General features: G+C 38.2%; 2 protein-coding genes and 1 non-coding gene across 15 annotated transcripts in view; 1 reads left to right on the top strand and 2 right to left on the bottom strand.

The window, feature by feature from the left end:
* The first annotated feature begins 97 nt into the window (after nucleotides 1-97).
* LOC120875751 lies at nucleotides 98-228 on the top strand. Its single transcript, XR_005724054.1, has one exon. It is a non-coding gene; the product is annotated as a small nucleolar RNA SNORA3/SNORA45 family (small nucleolar RNA).
* Nucleotides 229-14,075: 13,847 nt separating this feature from the next.
* NRG4 (neuregulin 4) overlaps nucleotides 14,076-21,007 on the bottom strand; it is a 103,920-nt gene continuing 96,988 nt past the window's right edge. For all 13 annotated transcript variants that reach the window (XM_040257353.1, XM_040257349.1, XM_040257346.1 and 10 more), the window contains 2 exons: nucleotides 19,788-19,867; nucleotides 14,076-14,218 (listed from right to left, as the gene is read on the bottom strand). In XM_040257353.1, the coding sequence (XP_040113287.1) occupies nucleotides 14,202-14,218; nucleotides 19,788-19,867 (97 nt within the window). In that variant the 3' untranslated portion in view covers nucleotides 14,076-14,201. The remainder of the gene's footprint in view (nucleotides 14,219-19,787; nucleotides 19,868-21,007) is intronic.
* The window catches only part of LOC120875501 (HIG1 domain family member 1A, mitochondrial-like), a 61,192-nt gene continuing 54,260 nt past the window's right edge, over nucleotides 14,076-21,007 (bottom strand). Inside the window, 2 exon segments of the mRNA XM_040257355.1 lie at nucleotides 14,076-14,218; nucleotides 19,788-19,867. The gene's annotated coding sequence lies outside the window, so the exon portion shown is untranslated.

The raw sequence follows: 21,007 nt of genomic DNA, 5'->3' as shown, positions 1-21,007 counted from the left end.
GCTTAGTCAAATGAATTGCCAAGACTAATCCATATTCTATTCTAAGGGAAAACATTTTCCTTTTCCCACAATAAAGACATTGCAACATGGACAAAGGGTCGAGGCTAGAGTCACACTTGGGTATCAGCTGTTGCCTTTGTGTGCTAGAGTCCTTGAAGAGTAACTGCTGACCTTAGTCACTCACTGTGGCCCTCAGGGCATAGTCACCAGTCACCAGCAAATAAACATCAATGTTGAGATTAAAAAAAAAAAAACTGCATCGGAAGATTCTTTTTTTCACCTACTTCTATATAGCTAGTTGGCAGATCAGGCAATTACATCACCTTTCTTTGACTTTATACCAGTATAACATACCTTGGAAACTCAGATAGTTGTGTTGTTGTTAAGTTGCTCAGCTGTGTTCGACTCTGCAACCCCATGGACTGCAGCATGGCAGATTTCCCTGCCCTTCACCATCTCCTTCACCACTTTTAGTGAGTGAGTGAAGGAAACTAAGGGGAAAACCCAGAATGATGGTATTTGTCGGCTAGCAAATCCTGGCACATTTCCAGTAAAAGGAGTCAAGTTTAAATTTCTAATTATTTGTAAATATATCAGAATAGGTGCAGAGAATACCAGTTTTCTCCTGATATCCATTCTTTCCTGTTCACACAGATAACACCTTTGGTTTTTAGGTAGGCATATGCACACCAGAATGAGACTACATTTCCTAGTCTCCCTTGCAAGTATTGACTGTTCAGGGCAGTGAAATGTGAGGGAAATGATAATATTCCCTTTAACAGCATGACCGTTTTTGTTTTGTTTTCCTTTATTCAGTCCTGTCGCTTAGAAGTGGATATGATAGTGAGCCATCTTAGACTCCACAGCAGAGCCAATGCTGTTTTGTGGAAGAGAACCACACAGAACAGTATCCACACAGTGTTTTGTTGAAGTGCATAACTGATCTGGACTGCCTCTCTTTAGACTGTTTTACAAGACAGAATTTAAAATCAGTCTTGCCTAAGCCACTTGTTTTTTTCCCAGGTCTTTGTTATAGGACATCTGTATTTGCATATTCTAATGCAGGATGACGTAAAGTATGGCCCTTTTGTAACAGTCAGTAGTTCTAACAGGATAGAAGGAAACTTGCAAGGTAAGTGAAATCAAAATACATGAACATTCACACTTTTCTGTTTTTAATAATTTGTTAAACCAATTTTTACTCCAAAAGATTTTCTTTCTACTATTTATATGACTGATGAAAATACTTTAAAGTTTCTTTAAATTATGATTATCCTCAATATTAGTTCCTGAAGAAAGTCCAAAGAAAAGTTTGATTGCAATGGAATATTTTTGAATATTAGTATTTAGCTGTTTTAGAAAGGCTTGTCTTAAAAGCAAGCATTAAAGGAAAAGTTACTGATTCAGCTAAAAAAAATATTAAATTCCTAGAATGGCAGCTGTTGTATTAGTCATTTGTGAAACCGGAAAAATGATCACGTGAAAAAAACTGACACAAGCACAAAAAAACTAAAGATGTATTTTCAGTGTCTTCACATACTGAATTGCCTTCTATCAAGTGACAGGGTTGACAGGATTGTTTATTCAATCAAAATGTTTTAAAAATGCTTTCTTATGTGCTTTCAAAGCAGAATCTTGCTGCAGCTACAGTTTGCCTTGTTAAAGTCTGCTTTAAGGAATAAACTTGAGAAGCCAAGTAACAATGTAAGGAAGAGGAGGGAAGCTTGGGATTAAGACCTGGAAACAGACATCCTACATATTGCTACAGTTAGTAGCCTGTGACCTAGACTAATGAAGGGGTCCAGAAGGCCAGTTCACTGCTGTAATTTTCAACTTTGCTTACACCTGGACCATTGGTAAATAAAACCACTTTTCAGTCTAGTAAGAGAAGCCAAACAGGAAAGGTTTTGGCACTGATTTATACCGCAAATTTAACACAGTGAACATGAAAGAATGTAAAATAAACTTTTACAAATCTGATAAAGTCCTATGCATTCTACAGAAATTTTTGAAAAAATAATTAAATCTACTTTGGTCATTTTGTGCCCACACAGCCTAACCCATTTAAATACCACCATAAAAAAAATAAAATAAAATAAATACCACCATAAATTCCATTTTAATCAAAACAGAAGACTCTAAATCCTCTTGATTTGAAACTGAGATTTTAGATGACTGACTTGGTTTTCACTTGTAGAAACAATTTATGAGTCTTGCTTTATGAAAATCCTAAAATAAAACATAGTGAATATTAGTAATAATATCCTTGTTAAATGAACAAAACTAATACCTATACTATGTAAAAGAGTGTTACCAGGAAGTCATTTTAATATTGGCCCATTTATAGAAAAAGTCATATTTATATGAGACATGTTACTTTTATTTCATTTCTGCACTATGCCATGATGGAGACAGAAGAATATATGCTACTATAAAGCAGAGAACATTGGCAGAAGCCAATAAACACCATTTAATGTTTTGGTACTGAGTCTGTGGAGCATTTCATTTCAGAAAGGCTTTATAAAAGTTAGTGTCCTGTGGACATCATATCTTTTTGCCTTTTCATGTGAACAAAGCTAGTGGAGGGAATGGAATTCCAGCTGAGCTATTTCAAATCCTAAAAGGTGATGCTGTTAAAATGCTGCACTCAATATGCCAGCAAATTTGGAAAACTCAGCATTGGAAAACTCAGCAGTGGCCACAGGACTGGAAAAAGTCAGTTTTCATTCCAATAACAAAAGCAATGCCAAAAAGTGTTCAAACTATTACACAACTGCCCTCATCTCACATGCTAGCACAGTAATGGTTAAAATTCTCCAAGCAAGGCTTCAACAGTATGTGAACTGAGAACTTCCAGATGTTTAAGCTGGATTTGGAAAAGGCAGAGGAGCCAGTGATCAAATTGCCAACATCCGCTGGATCATAGAAAAAGCAAGAGAATTCCAGAAAAACATCTGCTTCACTGACTGCACTAAAGCCTTTGATTGTGTGAATGACAACATCTACAAAATTCTGAAAGAGACGGGATTACCAGACCACCTTACCTGACTCCTGAGAAAGCTATATGCAGGTCAAGAAATTCATGTCAATCTATGCCAAAACCAATACAGAATTGTAAAGTAAAAATTAAAAATAAATAAATTAATTAAAAAAAAAGAAAGAAAAAAAAAAAGAATTGTAAAGTAAAAATTAAAAAAAAAAAAAAAAAAGCAACAGTTAGAACCAGACATGGAACAATGGCCTGGTTCCAAATTGGGAAAGGAGTACGTCAAGGCTGTATATTGTCACTCTGCTTATTTAACTTATATGGAGAGTACATCATATGAAATAGCTCAAGCGGAAATCAAGATTGCTGGGAGAAATATCAATAACCTCAGATATACAGATGACACCACCCTAACAGCAGAACGCAAAGAGGAAATAAAAAGCCTCTTGATGAAAGAGGAGAGTGAAAAATCTGGCATAAAACTCAACATATGAAAAACTAAGATCATGGCATCTGGTCCCATCACTTCATGGCAAATAGATGGAGGAAAATGGAAACAGTGACAGACTTTATTTTCTTGGGATCCAATCACTGTGGATGGTGACTCCAGCCATGAAATTAAAAGATGCTTGCTCCTAGAAAGAAAAGCTATGATGAACCTAGATAGTGTATTAAAAAGCAGAGACATCACTTTGCTGACAAAGGTCTGTCTAGTCAAAGCTATGGTTTTTCCAGTAGTCATGTAGAGATGTGAGAGTCAGACCATAAAGAAGGCTGAACACCAAAGGATTGATACTTTCAAACTGTGGTGCTGGAGAATACACTTGAGAGTGCCTTGGACAGGAAGGAGATCAAACCAGTCAATCCTAAAGGGAATCAACCCTGAATAGCCCATTGGCAAGGACTGATGCTGAAGTTGAAGCTCCAATACTTAGGCTACCTAATGCAAAGAGCCGAGTCACTGGAAAAGATCCTGATGCTGGGAAATACTGAGGGCAGGAGGAGAAGGAGGTCACAGAGGATGAGATAGTTGGATGGCATCACCGACTCGATGGACATGAGTTTGAGCAAGCTCCAGGAGTTCGTGATGGACAGGGAAGCCTGGCGTGGGGCAGTCCATGGGGTTGCAAAGAATCAGACACAACTGAGTAACTGAACAAAACAGTAACATCATAGTAAAAAAGGAAAGATTGATTACTATAAGGAATTGGAAAAAATATGTATTCATTAATTTTAAATGTAGATGAAAATAATTGAGACCCTTTTCTTAACATTTACACAAAATTTCCAAGTCTAACTAAAATTCAGTCACCATACATGTATCTGAAACATACTCTATTCAAAGCCTAGTCAGGACACTAGAATTACAGATAGGAATAAACATAATTGATCTGACTGACACAAGCAAAATTGTAATCTATGACATTCCAGCTTTCATTCCTCCACAGAAACACTGGGGAGAAAAGGGGGAAAGCAGCAACTATATGAACCAACTTTGTTGGAATTCTGGAAAACAGTCAAAGGTTTACAGCAACCAACACACAGCCCAGTGAAGAAAACCCATCGTCAAAATGGCAGAAAAATGTGACTTTTTACCCACCCTTGCCTCCTGTGCAATGGTGGGCTTATTCTTAAAATAAGAGAAGCCTGGTTTCCATTTCCCTTCCTCAAACCAGAAGAGGAAGAATAGACTACTTGCAAATTACTGCCTTTTCTGATCTGTCTTTGGGATTACAAGGTTTGATTCAAGCTGTTCATCATTGTTTTTCATAACTTGGAAACAGGCAAGAAAAGGTAGGCACCGCTTGTGAAAGCTGCCAGATGACTACAGAATCGCAGGCATCTAGATACAGACCATATAAGACTCAGAGGAAAAACTGGGGTAAGATTTTTGACAAACCAGATGTTCAAGAGCAGTTGTACTCAAGGAATGCAGAATGCCAAATGTGTGCACAGACAAAAATGGCTCAGAAAAGACTTAAGACCTTAGGCTTTCATCTTGGTCTGATCCCTAGGATAGAAGCAAACCTAACTAAGTATGGCGAGAATGCCTTAGGACACAGCTAAACTGCAAAAAGGAGAACTGGCATTCAGGGACAGTCTCTAAAATCAGATAAACGAGATAATAGGGACAGAGGTTTCAATGATCACACACAAGGAATAGGCTTTGCAAAAAGGGCTTGGAAGTCTCAAAAACAAATGAACAACAGACTTTAGCTGTCAGCAGCAACTGGCGAACTGAGGATAAAACAGAATGTTATATTCAGAATTACAATATTGTAATAGTAAAGTGCCCGATTTTCAACAACAACAACAACAAACCTGAAAGGCGTACAAAGAAACAAGGAAACAAGGTCAATTCAGTGAAACAGAAACTGGCCTGGAGGAAGCCTACACACAGAACTTAACAGGAAAAGATCGTTAATTATGCTCAAAGAACTAATGAAAATCAAGAAAGTGATGAATAAAATGGGAATACCAATGGAGAGAAATTACAAAAAGGAACCAAAGAAAGTCTGGAGCAGAAAGTTAAAATAATAAAATTTCACTAGAGGGGTTGAACAGTAGAATTGAGCAAGCAAAAAAACTCATCAGCAAAGCTGAAGACAGGACAGTTGAAACTGCCATTAAAAAAAAAAAATCTAAAGGATTTGCAAGATACCCTCAAATGGAACAAGAAACATTACAGGAGTCCAAGGAGGAAAGAGAAAACTATATAATGATTATTTGAATAAATAATGACAAGAAGCTTGCCAAATTTGATGTAAGATGTGGATGTAGATGTCCAGAGGCTCAATGAACACCAAATAGGGTAAAGTAAAAAAATACATCATAGTTTGTCTTCAACCTAGGACCTGGGATTTTTTAACCTTAATGTTACAAAAGTGATATGGATTCAGTAAAAACCACATTTCAAGTTTTGAATTTTGATCTTTTCCCAGGTTAGCAATATGCAATGAGATGCACTTACGCTGACTGGCAGTGATAGAGAGCTACAGCTCCCAGTCAGCCACGTGATCATGAAGGTAAACATCTAATATACTTAAAATCATTCTGTTTTTCAGCACAGTATTCAATTACATCACTTCAAAATAGGCTTAGTATTAGATGGTTTTTGCTAATGTAATTGTTCAGAGCACATTTAAGGTAGGATAGGCTTAGCTATGAAGTTCAGTAGGATAGGTATATAAAATGCATTTCAACTTATGATATTGTCAACTTACCATGGGTTTATCAATATACAACCCTACTGTAAGTCAAGGAAGATCTGTATAATTAAGCTATACAAAAAGAAAGAATTTGAAAGCAGCAAGAATGAAGAGACTCATAAAGCTTCCTATGTGGCTCAGTGGTAAAGAATCCACCTGTAAAAGCAGGAGACATGGGCTTGACCCCGATCCAGGAAGATTCCATGTTCCACAGAGCAACTAAGCCTGACTAAGCCTGTGTGCCACCACTATTAAGCCTGTGCTCTAGAGTCTGGGAGACAACTACTGAGCTTAATATGCCACAACTAGTGAAGCTGGTGCACTCTAGAGCCTGTGCTCCACAGCAAGAGAGGCCACCACAACGAGCAGCCTGGGCACCACAACTAGAAAGTAGTTCCTGCTTGCTACAACTAGAGAAAAGCCCTTGCAGCAATGAAGACCTAGCACAGCCAAAAGTAAAAAAAAATTAAAGGGATCTTCAGTAAGATTATCAGATTCCTCATCAGAAACCATGGAGGGCAAATGGCAGTAGTTTGATATATTCAAAGTGCTAAAAGAAAAAACTGTCAACCTAAAATCTTTTATCTGGCAAAACTATCCATCAAAATGAGGGAGAAATTAAACCATTATCAGATAAAAGCAGGAAGAGACTATTACAACTAGATATGCCCTGAAAGAGATGCTAAAGGGAATTCTTGAAGGACAAAGGATAAGAACAGGAAACCATAAAAAGAAATTAAACTCTGCAGTAAAGGTATACATGAACAATTATAGAAACTAGTATAACTCTGATGTTTAACTCTATTTTCCACAAAACTTAGGAACCAGCGTATAAATACAGTTACTGGTTTATGTTTTCCGACACAATGCTTAAAGATGGAATCCTGCGACATTAATGGCTGAAAGGGAGTGAAGGCAAAGTTACATAAGAGCAAGGTAGCAAAGTTTTTATTAACTGTTGAACTTAAGCTGCTATAAATTCAAATTAGTGTTATTACTTTATGACATTTAACAGAATCCCCATGGTAACCACAAAGAAATAGCTACAGGAGAATTCCCTTGTAGTCCAGTGGTTAGGACTCTGCACTCTCAATGCTAAGATCCTAGGTTCAGTCCCTGATTGGGGAACTAAGATCCCACAAGCTGTGAAGTGCAGCAGGAAAAAAAAAAAAAAAAACTGCCAAAAAAGAGAAATAGCTATAGAATACATATAAAAAGGAGGAATTTATATCTTTTACTACAAAAAAAAAAAAGCAAAACACAAAAGACACTAACAAAATAAAGAGCAAAAATCCATGAAGCATTTAGAAGAGAAATAGCAAAATGACATAAGTTCTTCCTTACCAACAATTACTTTAACCATATGTTGTCTACAAGAGACTGACTTCAGATCCAAATAGGTTAAAAGTAAAAGGATGGATAAAGATATTCCATGTGAATAGTAATCAAAAAAGAACAGTATACTATTATCAGACAAATAGACTTATAACCTTTGTGAATTTAAAGAGACAGAAAAGGATGTCCTATAGGGTTTTATATGACAGATATAATAATTAATAAACATTTATACATCTAATAACATCCTCAAAATACATTAAGCAAAACACAACATGTATTGCTCTCACTGCATCTCATAAGAGAATATGTTAACAGTAACTGCTTACCTTAAGAAAGAAAACTGAAATCAACATTCTAACTTTATAACTTAAGGAACTAGAAAAAGAAGAATGGACTAAGCCCAAAGTCACTAGAATACTAGAATATTAGATTAATACTAGAATATTAGAACTAAGATAAGCAAAATAGTGAACAGAAAATCAACAGAAAATTTTGAACCAAAAGTTAGTTCTTTGAAAAGGTTAATAAAATGGATAAACTTTTAGCTAGATCAGTAACAGAAAAGACTCAACTTCAAAAAACAAGTAAGATTAAGGATATTACTAATGAGTCTACAAAAATAAAAAGGATCACAAGAATACAAGAGCAGTTGTAAACATCTTGGATAACCTAGATGCGATGGATATAATTGTAAAAACCATACCAAGACTGATTCATGAAGAAATTAGGTCTTTATAGACCTATAATTAGAAAGGAGATTGAATCAGCAGTCAAAAACCCCCCAACAAAAGAAAATCCTGCAACCTTTGACTTTACTCAGTTATACCAAACATTTAAAGAAGAAATAACATCAGTCCTCACACTTTTCAAAAAAAAACCAATTCAATATGAGAGAACACTTCCTAATCCACTATATAAGCCTAGTATTACCCTGATACCAAAGCCAGACAATGACAACACAAGAAAAGAAAGTTAAAGACCAATATCCATGCTGAATACTGATGCAAACTTCTTAAAGGATTAGCAAACTGAATTCAAGATCACTTTAAAAATTTTATACATGTGAACACATGGGTTTATTGCTGCAATGCAAGGATGGTCCAACAGAGAAAAACCCAACTGAATACAATGCACCACATTAGCAGAGTGAGGGTCCCATGGGGATCATATCATTGATGCTGGAAAAGGATCTGACGAAATTCTTCTCGATTAAAAAAAAAAAGACAACACACTAGGAATTGAAGGAGGCTACCTCAACATAATAAAGACCACATATGAACCTCTTACAGCTACCATTCTACTCAATGGAAAAGGACTGAAATCACGGACAAGACAAGGATGCAGCTTTTACTAGTCCTATTCAGCACAGTGTTGGAATTCAAGGCAGAGTAATTAGTCAACAAAAAGAATGAAATTAGAAAGAATGAAGTAAAATTATCTCTGCAGAATACATGGCCCTAGGTGTAGAAAACACAAATGATCTCCACACCCCCAAATCTGTTAGCACTAAGAAAATAATCCAGCAAAGTTTAGATACAGAAGCAACACACAAAATCAGCTGCCTTTCTATATACTAATATGAACAACCCCAAAGACTTAATGAAGTCTTAATGAAGAAGTTGATGACTTGTACATTGAAAACTACAAGACATTGCTGAATGACGTTAACGTAACAGTCACTCAGTCGTGTCCGACTCTTTGCCACTCCATGAACTATACAGTCTATGGAATTCTCCAGGCCAGAATACTGGAATGGGTAGCCTTTCCCTTCTCTAGGGGATCTTCCCAACCCAGGGATTGAACCCAGGTCTCCCACATTGCAGGCAGATTCTTTACCAGCTGAGCTACAAGGGAAAACCAAGAATACTGGAGTGAGTAGCCTATCCCTTCTCCAACAGATCTTCCCAACCCAGGAATCAACCCGGGGTCTCCTGCACTGCAGATAGGTTCTTTACCAACTGAGCTATACCAGGGAAAGTGAAAGAAAGAAAGTGAAGTCGCTCAGTTGTGTCCGAATCTTTGTGACCCCATGGACTATAAGCCTACCAGGCTTCTCCATCCTGGTAGAGAAGCCTGGATTTTACAGGCAAGAGTACCTGAGTGGGTTGCCATTTCCTTCTCTAGGGGATCTTCCAGACCCAGGAATCAAACCTGGGTCTCCTGCATTGCAGGCAGACGCTTTTCCCTCTGAGCCACCAGAGAACTCATTATACCAGGGAAGCTGATATTAATGATGTTAAAGAGGACACCAATAAGTTGAAAGACATCCCATGTAAACAGACCGGAAGACTTAATATTGGTATGATGACAATACTACCCAAAGTGATCTACAGATTCAAGGTAATTCACTTCAAAGTCTCAATGACATTCCTTACAGATACAGAATAATAATTCAAGTGGAATATCTAGGATCCAAATAGCCAAAACATCTTGAAAAGAAGAAAGCTGAATACCAAAGAATTGATGCTTTTAAACTGTGGTGCTGGAAAAGACTCTTGAGAGTCCATTGGACAGCAAGATCAAACCAGTCAATCCTAAAGGAAATCAACCCTGAATATTCATTGGAAGGACTGAGGCTGAAGCTGAAGCTCCAATACTTTGGCCACCTGATGGAAAGAGCCGACTCAGTGGAAAAGACCCTGATTCTGGGAAAGATTGAGGGCAGGAGGAGAAGAGGGTGACAGAGGATGAGATGGTTGGATGGCATCACTAACTTAATGGATATGAGTTTGAGCAAGCTCCAGGAGATAGTGAAGGACAGGGAAGTCTGGTGCGCTGCAGTCCATGTAATCACAGTCAGACATGACTTAGCAACTGAAAAACAACAATAATCTTAAAAAAGATCAAAGTTGGAAGACTCACAATTCCTGATTTCATATTTTACTGCAAAGATACAATAATCAAAACAGTGTGATAATGAATAAAAACAGACATATAGAACAGTGGAATAGAATAAAGAATCCAGAAATTCTCACATATATGGTCAAATAATTTGAAGGAAGCACACCAAGACCATTTAATGGGAAAAGGACAATGTTTTCAACAAACGGTGTTGGGAAAACTGGATACCCACATGCCAGAGAATGAAGTTGGATTCTTACCTAACACTATATACAAAAATTAGTTCAGATGGACCAAAGACCTAACAATAAGACTTAAAACTCCACTCTTAGAAAAAAAACAGGGGGAAAGTTTCAGAACGTTGGATTTAGGAGCAATTTCTTAGATAACCAAAGTCATAGGCATGAAAAGAGAAAAGAGACAAACTGAGCTTCAAAAATTAGACATTTGGACTTTCCTGGTGGCACAGTGGATAAGAATCCGCCTGCCAATGCAGGGAACACAGGTTTGATCCCTGGTCCAGAAAGATTCTACATGCCACAGAGCAGCTAAGCCCATGCTCCACAACTACCGAGCCTGTGTGGTGCAAGTACTGCAGTCCATGCACCGTGGAGACCACGTGCTGCAACTCCTGTACCGCAGGCTGTAACCACTGAAGCCTACATGCTCCACATCCTACGCTCTGCAACAAGAGAAGCCACCGCAGGAAGGAGCCCACAGCCCACAACAAAGAGCGGCCCCTGCCTGCCACAGCCAACGCAGAGAAAGCCCACACAGGGCAACGAAGACCCAGCATGGCCAGAAACAAGTAAGACATGTATGTATCAAAGCATACTATCAACAGAGTAAAAAAGGCAGTCCACAGAACGGGAGAAAATATTTGCAGATCACATATCTGATGAGGGATTAGTACCCATTTATATATATATATACACACACACACACACATATATATAAAACTCCTAAAATGCAGCAACAGTTATAAAAGACAACCCAATTCAAAACTGGGCAAAGGACTTAAATAGACAGGTATACAAAGAAGATATAGATGACCAATTAGCACATGAAAAGATGCTCAACATTACTAATCATTTGGGAAATGCAAAGCAAAACCACAATGAAATAGCGCTTCATACCCACTAGAGTGGCTATTATTTATTTTTTTTAAAAAGTGTTGACAAGGATGTGGAGGAACTACAGTGCATTGCTATAATATATATATATTCATATATATATTTATATGAATATAACGCAGTATAGCTGCTGTAGAAAACAGTATCATAGTTCCTCAAAAAATTAAAGATATAATTAACATTTGATACTACTTCTGGGTATTTATGCAAAAGAATAGAAAACGGGGGTTTGAACAGCTATTTGCGGATGTATGTTCCTAGAAGAATCATCACAATAGCCAAAAGGTGAAATGACTCATGTTCATCTGTTGATAAATGAATAAACCAAATGAGGTAAATATGTACAATGGAATATCATTCAGTCGTAAAAAGGAATGAAATTTGGATACATACTATACTGTTGATGAAACCTGAAGACATGGTAAGTGAAATAAGCCACACACAAAAGGACAAATGCATGATTCATGTATTTGTATGAAATACTGAGACTTAAATCAAGCATTGAGAATACTCAGATGCTTAGAGATTAAGTAGAATGTTAGCTACCATGGTCTGAGTAGAGGAGGGAATGAGGAGTTACTGTCTAATGGGTATAGCATTCAGTATAGGATGATGAGAAAGTTCTGGAGATGGACAGTGGTGATGGTTGAACCAATGGGAATATACTTAAGGCCATTGAATTGCATGTGTAAAAGGCTAAGAAGTGAAAGAAGCCAATCTGAAAAGGTTACCTACTGTATGATTCCAACTCTATGACATTCCAGAAAAAGCTATAGAGATAGTAAAAAGTTATAGAGATAGTAAAGGGGTCAGTGGTTACCACTGAGACTGGGAAAGAGTAGATGGAGCACAGGAGATTTTTGGGTGGTGAAATCATTCAATGTGATATTGTAGTGGTGGACACATGAAATCATGCATTTGTTAAAATCTATACAACTGAAAAAAAAAAAAAAAGAGGAGCCTTAATGAAAACTATGGACTTCTGTTACCAGCTTTACCAAATGCATTCTTTATATTGCTCCCAGTAAGATGAAAACATCATGATCTGTAAAATCGTGCCCTAAAATTAAAAGCCTAATGGGGGAAAAAAGGTTTGGAATTCTGTAACCTGAGCAGTAACAAAAACAAGAATCCTAAATCTCCACTAGTATCTGCACTGAGAATTAGTCCATCTTTTGTATACTTAAACTTTGGGGTTTGTGCTTCTTCCTTTCAGATATAGACCCTGAAATCAATTGCTCCTCATAGAAACCATTTTCAGGACTTCCCTGGCGGTCCAGTGGCTAGGACTCTACACTCTCAATAAAGGGGGCCTCAGTTCGATCCTTGGTCAGGCAACTAGAACCTACATCCTCAACTAAGGATTCCGCATGCACAACTAAGACCCAATGCAACCAAATAAATATTTATTTTTAAAAGAAACCAGTTTCATTAACATTAAAAATAGGGTCTAAAGGTAGCTCCCAATGATAGGGATAGAGCAGGATAGTTACACAGGCAGCTTTTGACATCCCTCTAGGGAGTTACAGATAGAGAAGGAACTTTGGGAGATCATTGTAAGCTAATGATCACTCAAGAAAGCAATCAGACTATTGTGAAACAGGCCTGCTTAACAACAAAACCACACAATAAAAGCATAAGATATGCTCCAGTCCAGTAAGTGAAAAAGTGAGGCCTGTACCCTGCTGGTCCCGGTCAGCATGAGAATGATCCTTAGGACAAGTCCCTTAGCACATACCAAAGACAGGAATACATGGGGAAGGTACCAAAGTAGAAGACCTCATCATACTAAAACCTGAGGTTATTTAACATATTTTGATCTATGTTAGTTTACATTGCCACCCTTCTGCTGATGTGGATAGCACCATGACAGTCCCAGTTTGACCATATAGGATCAAAAAGTCCTCTGCCTGACTTGAGGAGGAGCTAGTGATGTAAGCTTGACATCCACTCAAAGAATGAGGAAGAAAGCGGTCTTCTTCAACCCTTTCTATTTTCCCTTTGCTTATAAACATGTTGCCCACTTAGTTCTCAGGGCAGAGGTCTCTTGCCTGCCTGCTTGTATCCTTCAAAAGCATCCTAAACTATAAATCCACTTCTTACCTCTCTCACTTTGTCCGTCACTGAATTCCTTCTGCACCAAGACATAAAAAACCTGTGATTTGCTAAGTCCTGAGATGAGCTATGCAGTTTTACCTTCATCAATCAATGATTTTTTCCTAATAACTAGGTGAAATGTCTTCATGGTTAACTTGCTCTTTGCAGCTTCCCTATCCAGCTTAATACAGTGAAAGCTACTGAAACAGTCACTCTTTGCCCTTAAAGGATTTTCGCTTTTCTTTTAGGGTCTTTATATATTACTAAGAGTTTCTCCTGAGCTGTGAGAAAGTTTGCCTCTAGTTGCTTCAACATATTAGCTTACTGGGGAAAAAAAAAATCATGTTTGAACCCATGCAACTTTCATACAGGATTGATATTACTTTCCTATTTACCAACTGCAAATAAGTTATTATATGTTACAGAAACACACATACTTTGCAACAGGATGGACTGTGTTTCAAGGTATGATAACTTTCAGTCTTTTATTTAGAGAACAAAGAAAGATTAACTTGTTTAATTTATTTTACCATTTAGTGTTTCACTTTTTGCCTTTGTAACAAAGAAGCAATGATTTGGCTTCACTGTGTTATTTCTTCAATGTTCTCCATGACCTATGGAAAATAAGAATCAAGATGTTTTCTCCATCTTAGTTTTTCTTTATATGTACAACTGTCAACACATCTTTGTTTACACATGTACATCCACCCCTTCTGTTTGTGAAAAGTTGAGGTGAACTAGCCTAGAACATCCAAATGAGCCTCTTAACACACCCCAGAACACACAAGAGTTGTATCAGCACCTCCATTCAGATCTCACAGAAGTGTCCCTGCCTTTTCCCACTGCTTATTTTCTGTTACCTGAAGTTCTAACAAGCTTGGTGAATTTTTAAAAAGATATTACAAATGACAAAGAGGGTAAGAGGGAAAGATTGGTAAAGTGAGTCACTCTAACAGCAATAAAAATGAATAACTGATGGCAGGAAAACTGGAGAAAGTAGCAAAAACAAAACAAAAACTGAGATAAAAGCAAAACAAAACCTGTGGCTGGTATTTAACGTAGAGACAACTGGCTCCCTCAAGAGCCAATGAGCCCTGAGCCTGTTACCCTCTATCTGTGGAAGCATAAGTACAGTATGAAAAACTTGGACTTGGGAACTAGATTCACCTGGGCTTAAATCCTGTCTTACCACCTTTTGATGTGCGATCTTGATTTTAACCTCTCTAAACCTGTTTTGTTTTTCGTAGAGAAGAATGCCACTTGCCTCACAATGGGTTGCATTCAGTTCAGTTCAGTCACTCAGTTGTGTCTGACTCTTTGTTACCCCATGGACTGCAGCATGCAGGCTTCCCTCTCCATCAGCAACTCCCAGAGCTTGCTCAAAGTCATGTCCATCGAGTCAGGGATGCCAGCCAACCATCTCATCCTCTGTCGTCCCCTTCTCCTCCTGCCCTTAGTCTTTCCCAGCATCATGGTCTTTTCCAATGAGTCAGTTCTTCGCATCACGTGGCCAAAGTATTGGAGTTTCAGCTTCAGCATTAGTCCTTCACAGTGAATATTCAGGACTGATTTCCTTTAGAATGGACTGGTTTGACCTCCTTGCACTCCAAGAGATTCTCAAGAGTCTTCTCCAACACCACAGTTCAAAAGCATCAATTCTTTGGCACTCAGCTTTCTTTATAGTCCAACTCTCACATCCATACATGACTACTGGGAAATTCCATAGTCTTGACAGACATTTGTTGGCAAAGTAATGCCTCTGCTTTTTAATATGCTATCTAGGTTGGTCATACCAAGGAGCAAGCGTCTTTTATTTTCATGGCTGCAATCACCATCTTCAGTGATTTTGGAGCCCCCCAAAATAAAGTCTCTCACTGTTTCCATTGTTTCCCCATCTATTTGCCATGAAGTGATAGGACCAGATACCATGATATTCATATTTTGAATATTGAGTTTTAAACCAACTTTTTCACTCTCCTCTTTCACTTTCATCAACAGGCTCTTTAGTTCCTCTTCACTTTCTGCCATAAGGGTGGTATCATCTGTGTATCTGACGTTATTGACATTTAGTATCATCTGCTTATCTGAGGAGACTGATATTTCACAATGGGTATTAAGACTTATAAGAGTCTCCAAAGTGAAATACCAGCCACAGTGTCTGGCACCTATAAATACTTGATGTTCACGGTTCCATAGTTACCTTACTTTCTTTTCATTTAAAGAGCTGTACTTTAAGAACTAGTGTGTTATTGCAATAGGGATGATATGTAATCACAATCTACATGGATGCCAGGACTTAAATCTGTAGGTTTACTTAATGAACAAATTTTTAAAATGCCTTGGGAGATTTATATTTCAGAGGCATACAAGGTGACATGAATGAATCTATTAGAAAGGAGTGTTAAACTGAATAAAGCTTTATGGTATGGTGGCAAGAGGAGTTTCCTGGTGAAAATAGGTCATTAATAAATTTTAAAATAACATGTACCATCATGCTCTGATTTTCATAACAAATATAAGCATGAAGAAGGAGAAGGCAATGGCAACCCACTCCAGTACTCTTGCCGGGAAGGTCCCATGGATGGAGGAGCCTGGTAGGCTGCAGTCCACGGGATCGCTAGGAGTCGGACATGACTTCACTTTCCACTTTCATGCATTGGAGAAGGGACTGGCAACCCACTCCAGTATTCTTGCCTGGAGAATCCCAGGGACGGGAGAGCCGGGTGGGCTGCCATCTATGGGGTCGCACAGAGTCGAACATGACTGAAGCGACTTAGCAGCAGCAACAGCAGCAGCAGCATGAAGAAATTCCCAATCCCCATGATCAACTTTGTTTTCATGACACAGATCTTGTCACATGTGGTAATGGCATTTATTTTGCTTTTCTTAAAGTAATGGCTTTGCAGATACTGAGACTGTTTGACATTGGAAAATAAGTGGCCAGTGAGCTAATTTTGTGAGCTATGCCCAACACCTTATCCAGATTTTTACCCCTGATTGTGGTACCCTTTTTTCCTCATTAAAAGAAGGCAGCAATTTAATACTTGAGTTCTGAAACTCTTTTCCCAATTAAACCGGAGTACCTCTGTGTGGAAAGGCTCCAAGGTAGTTTCTATTTTATTACAAACATGTCTTTATAAACTGAAAAGAAGCCAACTTGCTTTTTAGGTGTATGTGGTTTCTAAAAAAATAATTTGAGTTTTTACCATGCCATTGAATGTTCTGAAAAAAAAATTAAGAGGCAAATCCTTTGAGGAGATAAACCATTGGTGAATTACAAGCATGGATACTCGTGCATTCAAGTGTTAGTGGCAGTCAGCCATTCCCACATTTTTTCCTGTCACATTTGGCCCTATTTGTATTAATCTTCCCAGTTAAAACCATGTATGATAAAACATTCAGTTCTCTGAGAATTTTTTCACTGGTTATTTTATCATCAAGCATTTAAAAAATGAATGTAGTTCCAGACATTATCATTACAAATAACAGCAAAAATAAAAAAACTCATCAAACCATTAAAATACATGACTTCACCTAAAAGTAGAAGAACACAACTCAATCTCTTGATAACTCAAATGATAACTTTGAGTATATCGAAATGAATCATCTGATAGTATCATTTAATAATGGCATCTTAGACTTCCCTGGTGGTACCCTGACTAAGAATCCTCCTGCCAATGCAAGGGACAGAGGTCTGATCACATGCCACAGAGTAACCAAGCCCCTCTGCCGAAAATACTGAAGGCTGCAAACCCTAGAGCCTGCGCTCTGCAACAAGAGACACCACTGCAATGAAGAGCAGCCCCAGCTTGCCGCAACTAGAGAAAACCCGCATACAGCAACGAAGACCCAGTGCAACCAAAACCCAAAGAAACTGCATCTCTTTCTGGCTTTTTATTGTGAAATATACTTAATAAAATTTACCATTTTAACCATTTTCAATATGCCAGCAAATTTGGAAAACTCAGCAGTGGCCACAGGACTGGAAAAAGGTCCGTTTTCATTCCAATCCCAAAGAAAGGCAATGTATGTTCAAACTACCACACAAGTGCACTCATTTCACATGCTAGCAAAGTAATGCTCAAAATTCTCCAAGCCAGGCTTCAACAGCACGTGAACCGAGAACTTCCAGATGTTCAAGCTGGTTTTAGAAAAGGCAGAGGAACCAGAGATCAAATTGCCAACAAGAGAGTTCCAGAAAAGCCTCTACTTCTGCTTTTTTGACTACGCCAAAGCCTTTGACTGTGTGGATCACAACAAACTGGAAAATTTTTAAAGAGATGGGAATAGCAGACCACCTTACCTACATCCTGAGAAACCTGTATGCAGGGGAAGAAGCAACAGAACCGGACATAGAACAACAGACTGGTTCCAAATTGGGAAAAGAGTACATCAGGGATGTATATTGTCACCCTGCTTATTTAAATTATATGCAGAGTACATCATGCAAAATGCTGGACTGGATGAAGCACAAGCTGGAGTCAAGATTGCTGGGAGAAATATCAATAACCTCAGATATGCAGATGACACCACCCTTATGTCAGAAAGTGAATAGGAACTAAAGAGCCTCTTGATGAAAGTGAAAGAGGGTAAAAAAGTTGGCTTAAAACTCAACATTCAAAATATGAAGATCATGGCATCCAGTCCCATCACTTCATGGAAAATAGATAAGAAACAATGGAAACAGTGACAGACTTTATTTTCTTGGGATCCAATATCACTGTGGTTGGTGACTGCACCCATGAAATTAAAAGACGCTTGCTCCTGGGAAGAAAAGCTATGACGAACCTAGACAGTGTATTAAAAAGCAGAGACATTACTTTGCCAACAAAGGTCTGCCTAGTCAGAGCAATGGTTTTTCCAGTAGTCATGTATGGTTGTAAGAGTTGGACTATAAAGAAAGCTGAGCACCAAAGAATTGATGCTTTTGAACTGTGGTGTTGGAAAAGACTCTTGAGAATCCCTTGGACTCCAAGGAGGTCAAACCAGTCAATTTTAAAGGAAATCAATCTGGAATATTCATTGGGAAGGACTGATGCTGAAGCTGAAACTCTAATACTGTGGCCACCTGATGTGAAGAACTGACTCATTGGAAAAGATCCTGATGCTGGGAGTCTGAGCAAGCTCTGGGAGTTGGTGATGGACAGGGAAGTCTGGCATGCTGCAATCCATGGGGTCGCAAAGAGTCGGACGTGACTGAGTGATTGAGCTGATGATGATGATGCAGTTAGGTTATTTAGAAACAATTTGATTCTTTCAGTTCTTGCTTTTATGGTCTGTTAGGCAGGACTGGAGCAGTACTCAATCTAGGGCTAATCATTCCCCACTACTGAAGAAACAGTCTTCTGTGTACACTATATTACTCAATGAATAATTAGGATTTTTAGCCTTATTATTGGGAACAGGCACTTTCCCTAGCCTTGTGCAAATAGTGGGTACCTCTAATCCTATCAGGTGATTCTTTCCCTAATATCAAGTACTTTCCTAGTATATATGTGATTATTACTCAACTGAATACTTGAAGATCTCTGAAATTCTCTCTCTATGTGGCTCTCCTCTTTTCCAGTGAACTATATTGATCAAGCCACATTGATCAACCTGGGTCATCCACCCAACTTTCCCATGCCACAGCCTGGAAATTCTCAAGGCAATACTTTGAGGGAATCATTGGTTCATCTCATCTGTTTTCAGTCTCTCATGATCCTTTGTTTCCTGTTGTCCAATGTCTTGAAAACCATCACTTAATGTATAACGTCCATTTATAAATTGTTTCAAGGAGGAGGTAAATCCAGTCTCTGTTACTCCATCTTGGTCAGAAGCAGAAGTCTCACAATATTTTTAAAACATGAATTGACCCATACGTTTCCAAAAGATTTGCTTTTCCTTATAGATAAAAATCCTCCTTCTGTCCATATACCAGCCCACTTCAAATTACTTCTGTAAAAATCAGTCTGTGAAACATATTATAACTAACATCATAATTTCACATATTGCGATAACATAGTTTTCTTTGGGGGAAAAAGATGACTTGTGTCATACAGCTAATGAGAAATTCATCTTCAGGTAAAAAACCCATAGAAAAAATTTTTAGGGTCAACATTTTTTGGATAGATCCAAATCCCATTAGACAACCAACATCTAACTTAGGGTTTTAAAATATACATGTATTTTGAATTTACTCACTGTGGTGGACACTGGTACTGCTTGTCTCTACCAAGTTGATATCATACTGGACTGAACTGGCCCTCTGAAGATGGCCCTTCCTGACAATAAAGAAGAAAGAAACACACAAATGGAAAATGGGTAAGTGCAAATGCAGAAAGCAAGTTTAAATTTGAATGGAAAATGGGTAAGTGCAAATGCAGAAAGCAAGTTTAAATTTGAATATATGGAGGTTTATTTTCTTTTCCGCAACTATCTGAAACTGCCAGAGCGTCCCTAAAACTGTGCCCCATTATTTAACAAATGCACCAGGGCAGGTAGGTCATCTATAGAGGCTTCAGATGCTGATGATGCCACTTAGTCTTTTTCCTTTAAGACAGCAGAACAGTGTTATTTTAATGTAGCATTTTTGTGCTCTTCTTAAAGTGGTTAGTTTTCATTATTAGTTGGGATCCTTATGGTGGCTCAGACAGTAAAGAATCCACTTGCAATGCAGGAGACCCAGGTTTGATCCCTGGGTCGGTGAGATTCCCTGGAGAAGGGAATGGCAGCCCACTCTACTATTCTTGCCTGGAGATTTCCATGGACAGAGGAGCCTGGTGGGGACCATGGGGTCGCAAAGAGTCAGAATCTACTGAGTAACACTTTATGTGACATGGGGTGGCTTTACTCAACTATTGAAAAGCTCAATTGCACCTTTAAAAAATTTTATTTATTTTTGGCTGCACTGGATCTTCAATGTTGTGCACAGGCTCTCTCTAGTTGAGGCAAGTGGGGCTGTTCTTAGCTGCGGCGCACAGGCTTCTCATTGTGGTGGCTTCTCTTGCTGTGGAGCACAGGCTCTAGGATGCATGGGCTTCAGCAGTTGTGGTGTGTGGGCTTAGGTGCCCCCCAGCAAGTGCGATCTTCCTGGACCAGGAATTAAATCCATGTTCCCTGCATTGGCAGGCAGATTCTTAACCACTGGACCACCAGAGAAGTCCCTGACTTGCACTTTTTTAAGGCTACAGTTCATCAGTCTTTTTTGTCATCTGGTCAATTAATATAGTTTCTAATTACATTCAAATGCTCATGACAGAGTTTTTAAAAACCACTTTTAATATTAAATAAGATATTGGAACGTACACTTGCTTTCAATTTTTTTTCAGTAAGTCAATGCCTAGAGTATTTACCTTACATTAATGAAAATTAATTCAAAACCACTTTTTACCATAGCAAAATGAAATGTGTTTTCTAAAAAT

Source organism: Oryx dammah, unplaced genomic scaffold, assembly GCF_014754425.2.
Source record: "Oryx dammah isolate SB20612 unplaced genomic scaffold, SCBI_Odam_1.1 HiC_scaffold_16, whole genome shotgun sequence".
In the NCBI taxonomy this organism is placed as follows: Eukaryota; Metazoa; Chordata; class Mammalia; order Artiodactyla; family Bovidae; genus Oryx; species Oryx dammah.
The sequence above is the reverse complement of the archived record's forward strand: the minus strand, read 5'-3'. Positions and strand labels throughout refer to the sequence as shown.